Source organism: Salvelinus fontinalis, chromosome 34 (assembly GCF_029448725.1).
Source record: "Salvelinus fontinalis isolate EN_2023a chromosome 34, ASM2944872v1, whole genome shotgun sequence".
Classification (NCBI taxonomy): Eukaryota; Metazoa; Chordata; class Actinopteri; order Salmoniformes; family Salmonidae; genus Salvelinus; species Salvelinus fontinalis.
Window position 1 is genome coordinate 20,431,273 of NC_074698.1, and position 15,171 is coordinate 20,446,443.

The 15,171-nt window shown below is 45.1% G+C and overlaps 1 protein-coding gene across 1 annotated transcript in view; it reads left to right on the forward strand.

Moving 5' to 3' along the window:
* The first annotated feature begins 228 nt into the window (after positions 1-228).
* Positions 229-15,171, forward strand: part of LOC129833454 (excitatory amino acid transporter 2-like) — a 22,406-nt gene continuing 7,463 nt past the window's right edge. Inside the window, exons 1-4 of the mRNA XM_055898077.1 lie at positions 229-376; positions 8,180-8,359; positions 10,432-10,584; positions 11,215-11,471. Of these exons, the coding sequence (XP_055754052.1) occupies positions 256-376; positions 8,180-8,359; positions 10,432-10,584; positions 11,215-11,471 (711 nt within the window). The 5' untranslated portion in view covers positions 229-255. The remainder of the gene's footprint in view (positions 377-8,179; positions 8,360-10,431; positions 10,585-11,214; positions 11,472-15,171) is intronic.

Consider the following 15,171-nt stretch of genomic DNA (forward strand, 5'->3'; position numbering starts at 1 on the left):
CAAAGTTCTTTCCAAATGAGCACTTAAAAGAACCAAAACAAGGGAAAGTTAGTGGCTGTAATACAGCTGATCAGGAGCTCGTAGTCTATCACTAGACGCTGACCTTGAGGAACAACTCAATTTAGGAATTCAGAGAGGGAGTAGAAAAGAAGTATAAAGAGAACTAGAAATAGAGAGAGTGAGGGAGAGAGAGTAAGGAGCAAGCGAGGGGACTCAGAGATCCAAGCTGTTTTATTAATCTGCCAATTTTCTCAGATGACGCAAGGACTGGGATTTTGCCTATTCTTTCTCTCTCTCTACCGCTCCATCCTTTCCTCCCTTCATTGTGTCTCTCCCGATGCCTTGCTCTGGTTGGATGGGAGACGACACACAGCAGGTAGGACTGACTTTACCTCCCTTCTCTTCGTTCCTTCTATCCTTTAACCTATCCTCCCTCTGATCTCATCTTCTGAGTGATGTTCTGGACACTTTTTTCATGTTCGTCTCAAATCCTCCCCCACCCATGTGCATAGGATTGACCAGAAATGTAGTTGTACTATCATTGTCAGTGCTATTTTTCATTCACTGAATTGCTATGAATTTGGAGTCCATGTGCTCATGTCACTTTCGCTCTGTTTCTCTCAGTCAGAATGTGCTGCACATTGACTGTCTTTATATCCTGGTACTGCTACCACTTTGTCTGTGGTGATGTGTGTATATTGTATATGTTGTATACAGACTTATTTTTCTACTGTATTATTGACTGTATGTTTGTTTTACTCCGTGTGTAACTCTGTGTTGTTGCATGTGTCGAACTGCTTTGCTTTATCTTGACCAGGTCGCAATTGTAAATGAGAACTTGTTCTCAACTTGCCTACCTGGTTAAATAAAGGTGAAATAAATAAAATAAAATAAAATATAGGTGTAGGTGTGTGTATATAGGTGTAGGTGTGTGTATATAGGTGTAGGTGTGTGTATATAGGTGTAGGTGTGTGTATATAGGTGTAGGTGTGTGTATATAGGTGTAGGTGTGTGTATATAGGTGTAGGTGTGTGTCTATAGGTGTAGGTGTGTGTATATAGGTGTAGGTGTGTGTATATAGGTGTAGGTGTGTGTGTACATCGTTCATCTTCATTAAATTTTATGGAATGTTCTGTACCATCATGTTTTTTTCACTGGAGTGTAGTCAGTGGTAATGGTTCGATATTAACAGAGCTATGGAACCTCAGAATTAGCTGACTATATGACTATTTACATTCCAATGAAGTGCTTTCCCAGCTGTTGCGTTTCAAATAGTTGTGTTTAGAGTCAGAGTGAGAACAAGAGAGAACCAAGACAGAGTTTGCGTTTGGAGAAAAAAAGGAGAATATTCAAAGGATATTTTGGGCAAAGGAGAGGATGGATATACTGTTCTGGAGGATTGGGAAGAATAAACCTAGGTTCTCCTGGAGGAATTACATTCCAATGACAGATCGAAAGGAAAGAGGAAAGAGAGAGTATGAGGCAGGATTTATAAATAGCAGAGCTTTAGAAGGGTGAAGAGAGCAGATGTGATAGACAGTCTGTGCTTAAGGAGTTCAAACAACAGATTAATACACTCAGATTACAGTCCGAGAGAGAGGAATGGAGGGGCCGCCACACACACACACACACACAGATGCACACACACACAGATGCACACACACTGATGAACAGTCAATGAAAAATACACAAGCTCCCTATTTTTTCTCTCTGTCATGGTCTATTGACTCCAGAGTTTGTCACTGAGGTTAAAGTGGAGTTTTTCTACTGATCGACGACCAAATCTGATTTACGTTGAGCCTGAGACAGAGGGTTAATACATTACATACAAACCCACTACATCCATTTTCTCTATATGGTCTGAATATGCCCTTAGCACGTGTGTGTGGGTGTATGTGCATATGCTGTATGAGTAAACTCCTTGAACCTAGAATGAACATTTCTGAGGTGAGATTATGTGTGATGCCTGCCTGCATGCCTGTGTGCGCATGTGTGTATTTGTTCATTTTGTATTGCTTGGTATTACTGCACTGTTGGAGCTAGAAACACAAGGAAACTTGATTTGTCACATGAGCCGAATACAACAAGTGTAGACCTTACCGTGAAATGCTTACTTACAAGCCCTTAACCAACAGTGCAGTTCAAGAAGAGTTAAGAAAATATTTCCCAAATAAACTCAAGTAAAAAAAGAATAAAAAGTAACACAATAAGATAACAATAACAAGGCTATATACAGGGGGTACCGGTGCCGAGTCAGTGTGCGGGGGTACAGGTTAGTCGAGGTAATTTGTACATGTAGGTAGGGGTGAACTGACTATGCATAGATAATAAACAGCGAGTAGCATCAGTGTACAAAACGAATGGAGGCGTGGGGGGGGTAAATGTAATAGTCCAGTGGCCATTTGCCATTTGATGAATTGTTCAGCAGTCTTACGGCTTATGGGGGTAGAAGCTGTTAAGGAGCCTTTTGGTCCTAGACTTGGAACTCCAGTACTGCTTGCTGTGCGGTAGCAGAGGTAACAGTCTATGACTAGGGTGACTAGAGTCTCTGACAATTTTATGGTTTTTCCTCTGACACCGCCAATTATATAGGTCCTGGATTGCAGGAAGCTTGGCTCCAGTGATGTACTGGGCCGTTCGCACTACCCTCTGTAGCGCCTTACAATCAGATGCCGAGCAGTACCATACCAGGCGGTGATGCAACCAGTCAGGATGCACTCGATGGTGTAGCTGTAGAACTTTTTGAGGATCTGGGGACCCATGCTAAATCTTTTCGTTCTCCTGAGGGGGTAAAGGTTTTGTCGTGCCCTCTTCACATCTGTCTTGGTGTGATGGGACCATGATAGATCGTTGGTGATGTGGACACTAAGGAACTTGAAACTCTCGACCTGCTCCACTACAGCCCCGTTGATGTTAATGGGGGCCTGTTCAGCCTGCCTTTTCCTGTAGTCCACGATCATCTCCTTGGTCTTGCTCACATTGATGGAGAGGTTGTTGTCCACGCTGCCATGTCTCTGACCTTCTCAATATAGACTGTCTCATCATTGTTGGTGATCAGGCCTATCACTGTTGTGTCGTCAGCAAACTTAATGATGGTGTTGGAGTCGTGTTTGGCCACGCAGTCGTGGGTGAACAGGGAGTACAGGAGGGGACTAAGTACACACCCCTGAGCGGCCCCAGTGTTGAGGATCAGCGTGGCAGACGTGTTGTTGCCTACCCTTACCGCCTGGGAGCGGCCCTTCAAGACGTCCAGGATCCAGTTGCAGAGGGCGGTGTTTAAGTCCCAGGGTCCTTAGCTTAGTGATGAACCTCATGGGCTCTATGGTGTTGAACACTGAGTTGTAGTCAATGAGCAGCATTCTCACATAGGTGTTCCTTTTGTCCAGGTGGGAAAGGACAGTGTGGAGTGCGGTAGAGATTGCGGCATCTTTGTATCTGTTGGGGCGGTATGCGAATTGGAGTGGGTCTAGGGTATCCCGGAGGATGCTGTTGATGTGAGCCATGACAAGCCTTTCAAAGCACTTCTTGGCTACTGACGTGAGTGCTATGGGCGGTAATCATTTAGGCAGGTTATCTTCGCTTCTTTGGGCACAGGGACCATGGTGGTCTGCTTGAAACATGTAGGTATTACAGACTCAGTCAGGGAGAGGTTGAAAATGTCAGTGAAGACACTTGCCAGTTGGTCCGCGCATGCTTTGAGTGCACATCCTGGTAATCTGTCTGGCCCCGCGGCTTTGTGAATGTTGACCTGTTAAAGGTCTTGCTCACATTGGCTACGGAGAGCGTGATCATACAGTCGAGCATAAAAGGCATTTAGCTCGTCTGGTAGGCTCACGTCACTGGGAAGCTCACGTCTGGGTTTCCCTTTCTAGTTCGTAATAGTTTTCAAGCCCTGCCACATCCGACGAGCGTCAGAGCAAGTGTAGTAGGATTCAATCATAGTCCTGTATTGATCCCTGCGATAACATCTGCAAATAAGTGTACGCGACCAATAAACTTTGATTTTATGTTTCTATATGGACTTGTTAACCTATACATGTCAGTGCAGTGTTGTAGTAGTGTCCAGTTGAAAGTTTCATGACCCCCTCCCTTGTTCTCTCTGGAAGAAGGGATGGGGATATGGGATTAAATCTCTTTCCCTGCAAAAATCACACCAAACAGTCAACAAATGGAAATAATCCCCCCCCCAACAACACACACACACACACAACATGCTCACGTGATAAAGACAAATGTATACACAATCTCATACACAGAGCTCAATGTAAATGCATATAAACTCCCATGTCCTGTTAGTTAATAGGGCTGTAGACAGGGGGTGGGGGTTTAGCGGTGGGCTAGCCATCACACAGCTGTTTAGTCTCTTAAACCCACATCACTGATTGGTCAGGGGCAGGGAGGGTCACTGATTGGATGAGAGCATGCGTGGGTCTCTGCATGGTGGAGTTCAATTAATACCCCAGTCATTGGTTAATACTTTTGGAGCGGCAGGTGGCCTAGTGGTTTGAGCGTTGGGCCAGTAACCGAAAGGTTGTTGGATCGAATCCCTGAGCTGACAAGGTAAAAATCTGTTGTTCTGCCCCTGAACAAGGCAGTTAACCCACTGTTCCCCGGTAGACTGTCATTCTAAATAAGAATTTGTTCTTAACTGACTTGCCAAGTTAAATAAAGTTGAAATATATATATATATACTGTCATTAAAGACCATCATTCGGGCCTCCCGGGTGGCACAGTGGTCTAGAGCACTGCATCGCAGTGTTAGCTGCGCCACCAGAGTCTCTGGGTTCGCGGCCGGCTGCCGGGAGGTTAGGGAGGGTTTGGCCGGTAGGGGTATCCTTGTCTCATCGCGCTCCAGCGACTCCTGTGGCGGGCCGGGCGCAGTGCGCGCTAACCGTGGGGCGGGTGCACGGTGATTCCTCCGACACATTGGTGCGGCTGGACATAAAAGCACTCTTTCACTCTGGTCTTCTTGCTGATCCTGGAGAGCTCAACATGGCACGACACGTGAAGAAAATCACCACTGCCAGTAACACCCCTGCCAGTAAGGATTACAGCTTTCTCTCTCGTTGAGACTTGCTGTCTTTGAAGTATCCTCCTTCATCCCTGGTGCTTTATGTTCATTTCTAACACATGTTTCTGTTCTGAGTGCTTCCCTAAAGCCTTTTCCTGAGGAATACTGTAGCTTTCTTCTCAGAGAGATCATGGCCTTTGAACCTACCTGCCAAGGTTGTAATATCTCTGTCATGTTTGACCAAATCCTGGATTTACCATAAGGGCTCTGACTTAACAGTGTAAACCCATTGACTGTCTGCTTTTATGTATATAGTATCTTGTAAAAGACTGACAATCGTATAGCTAGCAAGCCTGCATTCAAGATACTGTTCTGAGTCCTGAGATTATGATGAACATATAACTAAGCACATTACTCATCAGTGATATGATGAGAGATGTAACATAAACTAATATGACAAGTACTTATGGCTAGCTCTGGTCCAGGGATACATGTGGACTATCTGCCCTGTCAGTCTGTTGGAGACTAGCTTTGGTCCAGGGCTACATGTGGACTGTCTTCCCTTTCAGTCTGTTGGAGGCTAGCTGTGGTCCAGAGCTACATGTGGACTTTCTTCCCTGTTGGTCTATTGGAGGCTAGCTCTGGTCCAGGGTTATATGTGGACTATCTTCCGTGTCAGTATGTTGGAGACTAGCTCTGGTCCAGAGCTACATGTGGACTTTCTTCCCTTTTGGTTATTTTGGAGGCTAGCTCTGGTCCAGAGCTACATGTGGATTTTCTTCCCTGTTGGTCTATTGGAGGCTAGCTCTGGTCCAGGGCTACATGTGGACTGTCTTCCCTTTCAGTCTGTTGGAGGCTAGCTGTGGTCCAGAGCTACATGTGGACTTTCTTCCCTGTTGGTGTATTGGAGGCTAGCTCTGGTCCAGGGCTACATGTGGACTGTCTTCCCTTTCAGTCTGTTGGAGGCTAGCTGTGGTCCAGAGCTACATGTGGACTTTCTTCCCTGTTGGTCTATTGGAGGCTAGCTCTATTCCAGGGTTACATGTGGACTATCTTCCGTGTTGGTCTGTTGGAGCCTCGGCGGTTAGCTCCCAATCCCACTGTTCAGGCCATTCCTACATTTCCTAGAGACGGAAAATAATCCCTTAGTCTAGGGAAGAAAATGGATTTGCAACGCGGCTACAGCAGGCTACAGGTCGTTAAGCATGTCACTGCACCTTATGCACTGTTCAATCTTCAGGATATATCCTCATTACATGATGCAGGATGCATCTTGACGTTTGGCAGGACAGTGGGTCGGGCATAGAGATCTTATTAAAATCCTACTGTATATGTCATTCTATGGGGTTGGGTCCTCTGTCTGACCTCCTCCAAGGTCTTAATACCCATCCTAAGAGCTGTAGACCTGGGCTGTAGACCTGGGCTGTAGACCTGGCACTGCCATCCTACTGAACAAAGTATTGGCAATGAGATATGTGTCCCAAATGGCACCCTTTCACTTTATAGTGCACTACTTTTGGCCAGAGACCTATGGGCCTGGGTCAATTGTACACTATATAGAGAAAAGATTGCTATTTGGGATGCACATAAACACTCGTGTGTTCATTGGTCTACTCTGTGTTTTCTGAAGGTAAAGTGATTTTACAGTTCATCAGATCATGGTGGGGTTTCTGACTCACACTCCAACGATAGGACTGCTGGGTAATTGGAGTACAGTACATTGTCTCCTGGATGTTTGTAAATTGTTCTTAATGTTAAGAATGAAAGGAATTTTGCAAAGAGGATTGGTACAGTAACAGAAACAGGGAGCCCCCTCTGCCCTTCCCCTTCCCCCCACCGCACAGTTCACAAGGGATTATATCGGTCTGCTATCGAAACTTGGCAAGAGATTCCCCTCCCCCCATTTTTTTTGTTGTTGCATTTGCTGGCAATCCCTCTTTATGCCCGGGCAGCAACTGTTGTTGGACTTTAAACGACAGATGAAGACAAGCTGATGAACAGAGCAGGGAAAGAGAGCACGATGGAGAGAAGCGAGGTCAAAGGGTGAGGTCCATAGAGAGTGGAGGAGGTAAAGAAGGAAGGAGAGAGGGAATAGAAGGAGGTTAGACTAGACTGGTAGACTGGTAGACTGTTTTCTCTATTATTTCTTATGTAGAAATGCCATCTGCATGGCTGATGAATTATAATCATGTGTGATTGTCCAGCGGAGGCGGTCTGTTTGTAAATGTGCCACTCAGGTTCCTGACGCTGACTTCACACACCGCCATGTTGCTCTCCAGATGTGTTTATCTCTGATGGGAGGGGGATTCATCATCCCTCTCTACACTCTGTTGGAGCTGGTGCTGCTGGTCACTGCAGTGGAATACTGGAACAGACAGACTAGGCAGACTGAGTAGTTATTAGTCGAATATTATTAGAATGTATCAAACCTGATCAGATTTACATTGCTTACATAATATTGGTGCTTTTATGTAAAGGTCTTATTTGGATTGCACATCCACATATTGTTTTGACTATGTTTGAACCTGTCTAGTCTGATATCTGATGTTAGGCTGGATGTTCCTTCTCCGGCAGAAGTGGGGGGGGTTGGTTTAGGTTATGATGTGGGGGTGACTTCAGTGATTCTCTGGTTGACTTGAATAGAATTGTGCACCATCACTCACATTGTCAGATTATCGTTGATCATTCCCATGACATGACTCTCAGATGATTGTCAGAGTGCTTTGTTACTCCGCCTCTCTCCGTCTCTCTCCCAATTGTTTCCCATCCATCTTTCTCCACCTCCATATCCTGTATTATTCAGGATGTGGGTACATTCCTTCTCAATGTAATGACATTTATCAGACCGTAACCTGACTGGTCTGTCAGATCTATGTTACTCATCTTAGTCAACAGCATCCAACGGTTTCGGTCTTTCCTTGGTATGGGGATGGTGTTAAACTGGTCTGAAAACAACTCCTCGCCTCTTCCCCCTCTGTCTTTGCAGATCTCAAGGAACCAGGTGTAAGACAACAATATGGTGTACGTTTCCCCAAGCCAATAGAAAGGCTAAGGGGAGCCACTGTAATGCTTACACCAGAGGAAGAGGCATGGGGCTGTTTTCTGACCAGGCAGATGTGTGCTCTCACAGTACACCTCCCTCTCTCACTGTCTCCCTCTCTACCACAGACAGGATGACGAATCAGCAGCCAGTCCACCAGTCTAACAAGGCCCATTATGATGAGGCACTGCCACCCATTGTTGGCGCTGGAGTGTTGGACTTGTTGGAACCCAAACTTCCCAATAGTTCCTTGGGAACCTACTGTGGCTTCCTCATCCGAAACTCACTGCTCGTCCTCACTATACTGGGTAGGTGCCTACCTCGCTTCATGGTGGTCAATTGTCAGGAAATCAATTATTTCATTGCCTTCAGTGGTTATAAAATGGTATGCTGCATTTCAGCTCTCTGTATTACCTGCGCTAGCGCAAACTTGTTTAAATATATAAACATTTTATTAACTGTTTTTTTTTTGCCCATCCCCCTCTTCGGACGGCAATAACAAACTTTCTCTCTTATATTTTTACAGCTTTCTCACACACATTTTACACACATGGCACTTCTCTCTAAGGTTTCTTCACCGTAGTTACATATCAAGAATATAGTTAGTATATACAGCGCATTCGGAAGTATAAAGACCCCTTACATTTTCCCCCACATTTTGTTAAGTTAGCGCCTTATTCTAAAATTGATTAAATAAATACAAATTCTCATCAATCTACACATTAAACCCCATAACGACAAAGCAAAAACACGTTTTTAGACATTTTTGCAAATGTATAAAAACAAAAAAATAGAAATATCACATTTACATAAGTATTCAGATACTTTACTCAGTACTTTGTTGAGGCACCTTTGGCAGCGATTACAGCCTTGAGTCTTCTTGGGTATGACGCTAAGCTTTGCACACCTGCATTCTTCTCTGCAGATCCTCGCTAGCTCTGTCAGGTCAGATGGGGAGCGTCGCTGCACAGCAATTATCAGGTCTACCCAGAGATGTTCAGTCGGGTTCAAGTCCGGGCTCTGGCTGGGCCACTCAAGGACATTCAGAAACTTGTCCCAAAGCCACTAGTGCGTTGTCTTGGCTGTGTGCTTAGGGTTGTTGTCCTGTTGGAAGGTGAACCTTCGCCCCAATCTGAGGTCCTGAGCGCTCTGGAACAGGTTTTCATCAAGGATCTTTCTGTGCTTTGCTCCGTTCATCTTTCCCTCATTCCTGACTAGTCTCCCAGTCCCTGCTGCTGAAAAACATACCCACAGCATTATGCTGCCACCCCCATGCTTCACTGTAGGGATGGTGCCAGGTTTCCTCCAGACGTGACGCTTGGCATTCAGGCCAAAGTGTTCAATCTTGGTTTAATCAGACCAGATAATCTTGTTTCTTATGGTCTGAGAGTCCTTTAGGTGCCTTTTGTCAAACTCCAAGCAGTCTGTCATGTGCCTTTTACTGAGGAGTGGCTTCCGTCTGGCCAGTCTACCATAAAGGCCTGATTGGTGGAGTGCTGCAGAGATGGTTGTCCTTCTGGAAGGTTCTCCCATCTCCACTGAGGAACTCTGGAGCTCTGTCAGAGTGACCATCGGGTTCTTGGTCACCTCCCTGACCAAGGCCCTTCTCCCCCGATTGCTCAGTTTGGCCAGACGGACAGCTCTAGGAAGAGTCTTAGTGGTTCCAAAATTCTTCCATTTAAGAATGATGGAAGCCACTGTGGTCTTGGGGACCTTCAATGCTGAAAAAAAAAATTGGTACCCTTCCCCAGGTCTGTGCCTCGACACAATCCTGCCTCGGAGCTCTACGGAAAATTCCTTCAACCTCATGGCTTGGTTTTTACTCTGACATGCACTGACAACTGTGGGACCTTATATAGACAGTTGTGTGCCTTTCCAAATCATGTCCAATCAATTGAATTTACCTCAGGTGGACTCCAATCTAGTTGTAGAAACATCTCAAGGATGATCAATGGAAACAGGATGGACCTGAGCTCAATTTCGAGTTGCATAGCAAAGGGTCTGAATAGTTGTAGTTATGTTTTCGCTTTGTCATTATGGGGTATTGTGTGTAGATTAATGAGGATTTTTATTTTTAATCCATTTTAGAAAAAGGCTGTAACGCAACAAAGTGTGGAAAAGGTAAAGGGGTCTGAATACTTTCCGAATGCACTGTACACATCACTTCTTGTTGGCACTGGTGCACTTACTGTAAATCCCCCTGGAATGGAAATGAAATCCAATGAGTCAGACGCTGTGATTATAAACCCTCTCGAAATGCTCTTCTGAAGCGTTTCACTGGAATCTCTTCTCTCTGCGCTCTCACGGAAGCTGCAAGGGTGACAGAGGCAACCATTGTGTAACTGTTGTGCTTACTCCTCTCCTCTGTGAACTGTAACAGGTGTAATAGCGGGGTCGCTGTTTGGGATGCTGCTGCGGTATGTTTCTGTTACAGACCCCAACACCCTGATGCTGGTGTCCTTTCCTGGAGACATCCTCATGAGGATGCTGAAGATGCTCATCTTGCCCCTCATCATCTCCAGCCTCATCACAGGTACACTGTTGTAACACACACACACACACACACACACACACACACACACACACACACACACACACACACACACACACACACACACACACACACACACACACACACACACACACACACACACACAGTCTTATACAGCTAACCTTGAGGGGACACACAATTCCATCCCATTCAAAATCCTATTTTCCCTAACCCTTAACCTAACCCTAACCCTAACCTGTACTCTTACTCTTACCCTTACCCTACCCTAACCATAACCCTAACCTTAACCATAACCCTAACCTTAACCCAAAAACCTTAACCTTGAACCTTAAACCTTACCCTAACTCCTAATTCTAACCCTAAACTAACCCTAGCCCCAAACCCTTAATGAAATTCTAACTGTAGCACTAATTCTAACCTTAAACACCCTAGAAATAGCATTTGACCTCGTGCGGACTAACAGAATGTCCCCAGGTGGTCAAATTTGTGTTTGTTTACTATTCCTGTTGGGACTTCTGGTTCCCACAAGAATAGTTAAACACGTCCAGACGCACGCACGCACGGACGCACGCACGCACGCACACACACACACACACACACATTTGCAGGTGGAAGGTGCCCTGCTCATCAGCCTGTCTCTCTCCCTCCCAGGTCTGGCTGGTCTGGATGCTCGTTCCAGTGGGAGAATGGGCTCCAGGGCCATGGTCTACTACATGTCCACTACGGTCATAGCTGCCATCCTGGGGGTCATCCTGGTCCTGGGGATCCACCCGGGAAACCCCAAACTCAGGAGCAGTCAGGAGCAGAACACGGCCCCCAAGAACCAGGAGGTCAGCAGTCTGGACGCCTTCCTGGACCTCATCAGGAACCTGTTCCCTGAAAACTTGGTGCAGGCCTGCTTCCAACAGGTAGGACCCAGACCCAGAACTAGAACTGGACCCAGACGCAGAACTAAACCCTGACCCCATCAAACAATGGATGATCAGTTGTTATTGTGAGATTTGGACCCTATCAAAGCCTGACTTCAATGACCAGCATTGGGAATGTGTGGCTTATGGGGCAATTGTGTCCAAATCGCAATTGATTGTTACAGTGCCTTCAGAAAGTATTACACCCCTTTACTTTTCCCACATTTTGTTGTGTTAAAAAGTGGTATTCAAATGGATTTAATTGTCTTTTTTGTCAACGATCTACACTAAATCCTGTGTAATGTCAAACTGGAAGAAAAATTCTAACATTTGTAAAATATTTGTGAAAATCAAAACAGTAATATATCTTGATTAGAAAAGTACTCAACCCCATTACATGTTAGTGTCACCGTTGGCAGCGATTACAGGTCAGAGTCTTTCTGGGTAAGTCTGTAAGAGCTTTGGATTGTACAATATTTGCACATTATTCATTTTAAAATTCTTCAAGCTCTGTCAAAACTGTAACTAGGCCACTCAGGAACATTCAACGTCATCTTGGTAAGCAACTCCAGTGTTTATTTGGCCTTGTGTTTTAGGTTATTGCCCTGCTGAAAGGTGAATTTGTCTCCCAGTGTCTGTTGGAAAGCAGACTGAACCAGGTTTTCCTTTAGGATTTTGCCTGTGCTTAGCTCTATTCCGTTTCTTTTTATCCTAAAAAAACTCCCTTAGTCATTGCCGATCACAAGCATACCCATAACATGATGCAGCCACCGCCATGCTTGAAAATATGAAGAGTGGTACTCAGTGATGTGTTGTGTTTGCCCCAGACATAACACTTTGTATTCAAGACAAAAAGGTAATTTCTTTGCCACATTTTTTTGTAGTTTTACTTTAGTGCCTTACTGCCAACATGATGCATATTTTGGAATATTTGTATTCTGTCAGGCTTTCCTCTTTTCACTCTGTTGATTAAGTTAGGATTGTGGTGTAACTACAATGTTGTTGATCCATCCTCAGTTTTCTCCTATCACAGCTCATAAACTCTGTAACTGTTTTAAATAGGTGCCCCTCTTTGCGAGGCATTGGAAAACCTGATCTTTGTGGTTGAATCTGAGTCCATTGTGTGACTTATTAAGCAAATGTTGACTTTTACATTTATTTAGGCTTGCCATAACAAAGGGGTTGAATACTTACTGACTCAACACATTTCAGCTTTTCATTTGTAATTAATATGTAAAAATTCCTAAAATGTAATTCCAATTCCATTATTCGGTGTTGTTTGTATGCCAGTGACCAAAAATCTCTATTTAATCCATTTTAAATTCAGGCTGTAACACAACAAAATGTGGAAGAAGTTAAGGGGAGCAAATACTTTCAAAGGGACAGTATATGCACAAACTAGTTCATAAAAAGGAATGGCTTATGTCATCATGGAAGTAGAGTTTTGCTTTAGAGTAGAGAAGACAGTAGTACTATATACTGTAGGTAGAGAACATTGAACAGAACAACATGAATTGGGGTATTTACAGTACTATATAGGTAGAGAACATTTTGACAGAAATGCAGCCAGAACCTTAAAGTCCCAAGCGTTCCAAATTATGATCCTTCCATTTCCCAGAAAATGACGACTTTGCAGACCAACACATATGTGAGTGGTGTTATCTGTGCAGATCCTAATTCCCTCTCTTTATTCCAAGCTTTTGTTGTTGCATTGGACATTTGATGTGTCCATCTGAACATCTTTCCCCTTGCATTGACCAATAGCTGTTCTTGTGTTGACATTTTCACTTGACATTTTAGGAATTTATCAGAGGCTGTTATCCAGCGCGACTTACAGTTAATGTATTTATCTTAAGATAGCTAGGTGAGACAACCACACATCATAGTCGTAGTGAGAACAGTTTTCCTCTGGAGAAGTTATCAGCAAAGTCAGTGCTAGTAGGAAAAGACAAGTGCAGGTTTGAATATTTAATTTTTAGGGGCGAGGAGGGAGGGAATGAGACGGAGTTGTCTTATTTAAGATACTCTTTGAAGAGTTAGGGTTTCAGACGTTTTTGGAAGATGAACAGGGACTCTACTGTCCCAGCATCAAGGGGACATGATCCTGTACCTAAGTGGCTGACCACAGGACAGAACAGGAGAGGACAGGAGAGGACAGGAGACTACAGGACAGGACAAGACTGTGTGATTTACAAAGCACCGCTGCCTGGCAGATATGATTGCTGTTAATCCAAGCAGGCGGATCATTTTTAAGCGATAATCCAGACCTCAATCATGTCGCAGCAGTTGCCTTCTTTTGTCCAAATCCTGTGTTTTCTCTCTCTTCTTATCGCTCTCATTCTCTCTCTCTCCTTATCGCTCTCATTCTCTCTCTCTCCTTATCGCTCTCATTCTCTCTCTCTCCTTATCGCTCTCATTCTCTCTCTCTCCTTATTGCTCTCATTCTCTCTCTCTCCTTATCGCTCTCATTCTCTCTCTCTCCTTATCGCTCTCATTCTCTCTCTCTCCTTATCGCTCTCATTCTCTCTCTCTCCTTATCGCTCTCATTCTCTCTCTCTCCTTATCGCTCTCATTCTCTCTCTCTCCTTATTGCTCTCATTCTCTCTCTCTCCTTATTGCTCTCATTCTCTCTCTCTCCTTATTGCTCTCATTCTCTCTCTCTCCTTATCGCTCTCATTCTCTCTCTCTCCTTATCGCTCTCATTCTCTCTCTCTCTTTCATGCGCGTGTGTCTGAATGATTAGAAATACTCTGTGTTAGACTGGTTGAGGGTCAGACCTTCTGTTGGTGCTAATCTCTTTACAGCTCCGTTGGGTTGTCTTCATTTACTACAGTAAGGCATCTGCCTAGTGTGACTGTGTGTCTGTGCGTGTGTGTGTGTGTGTGTGTGTGTGTGTGTGTGTGTGTGTGTGTGTGTGTGTGTGTGTGTGTGTGTGTGTGTGTGTGTGTGTGTGTGTGTGTGTGTGTGTGCGTGCGTGCGTGCGTGCGTGCGTGCTTGTGTGTATGTGTGTGTGCGTGTGCGCATGTGCGTGTGTGCATGTGCGTGTGTGCGTGTGCGTGTGCTTGTGAGTGTGTGTGCGTGTGCATGTGTGTGTGTGTGCTGTTCAGCCCTGGGCTTATAAGGATCCTTTCTCTCGTTGTGTGCTGTCACTGCGTTTGTCTTCGTCAGAGATTAATTGATATTGTAATTGCTTTTGCAGATCAGCCAAGAAATTGCATGACGATCCCCAGCCCCCTTTTCCATATTTCCTCTCCCTCTCTCTCTCTCCCTCCCCCTCTCTTCTTCTCTGTCTGCACAAACATCTCTCTCATCTTTTTGGTGGTTGCTCTCTCTCTCTCTCTATTCTCCAACCTCCTTTCCACCCCACCTCTCTCTCTATTCTCCACCCCCTCTCCACCGCACCTCTCTCTCTCTATTCTCCACCCCCTCTCCACCCCACCTCTCTCTCTTTCTCTCTATCTTCCACCCCCCTCTCCACCCCACCTCTCTCTCTCTCAATTCTCCACCCCCTCTCCACCCCACCTCTCTCTCTTTCTCTCTATTCTCCACCCCACCTCTCTCTCTCTCTATTCTCCACCCCACCCCTCTCTCTCTCTCTATTCTCCACCCCCTCTCCACCCCACATCTCTCTCTCTCTATTCTACACCCCCTCTCCACCCCACCTCTCTCTCTTTCTCTCTATTCTCCACCCCACCTCTCT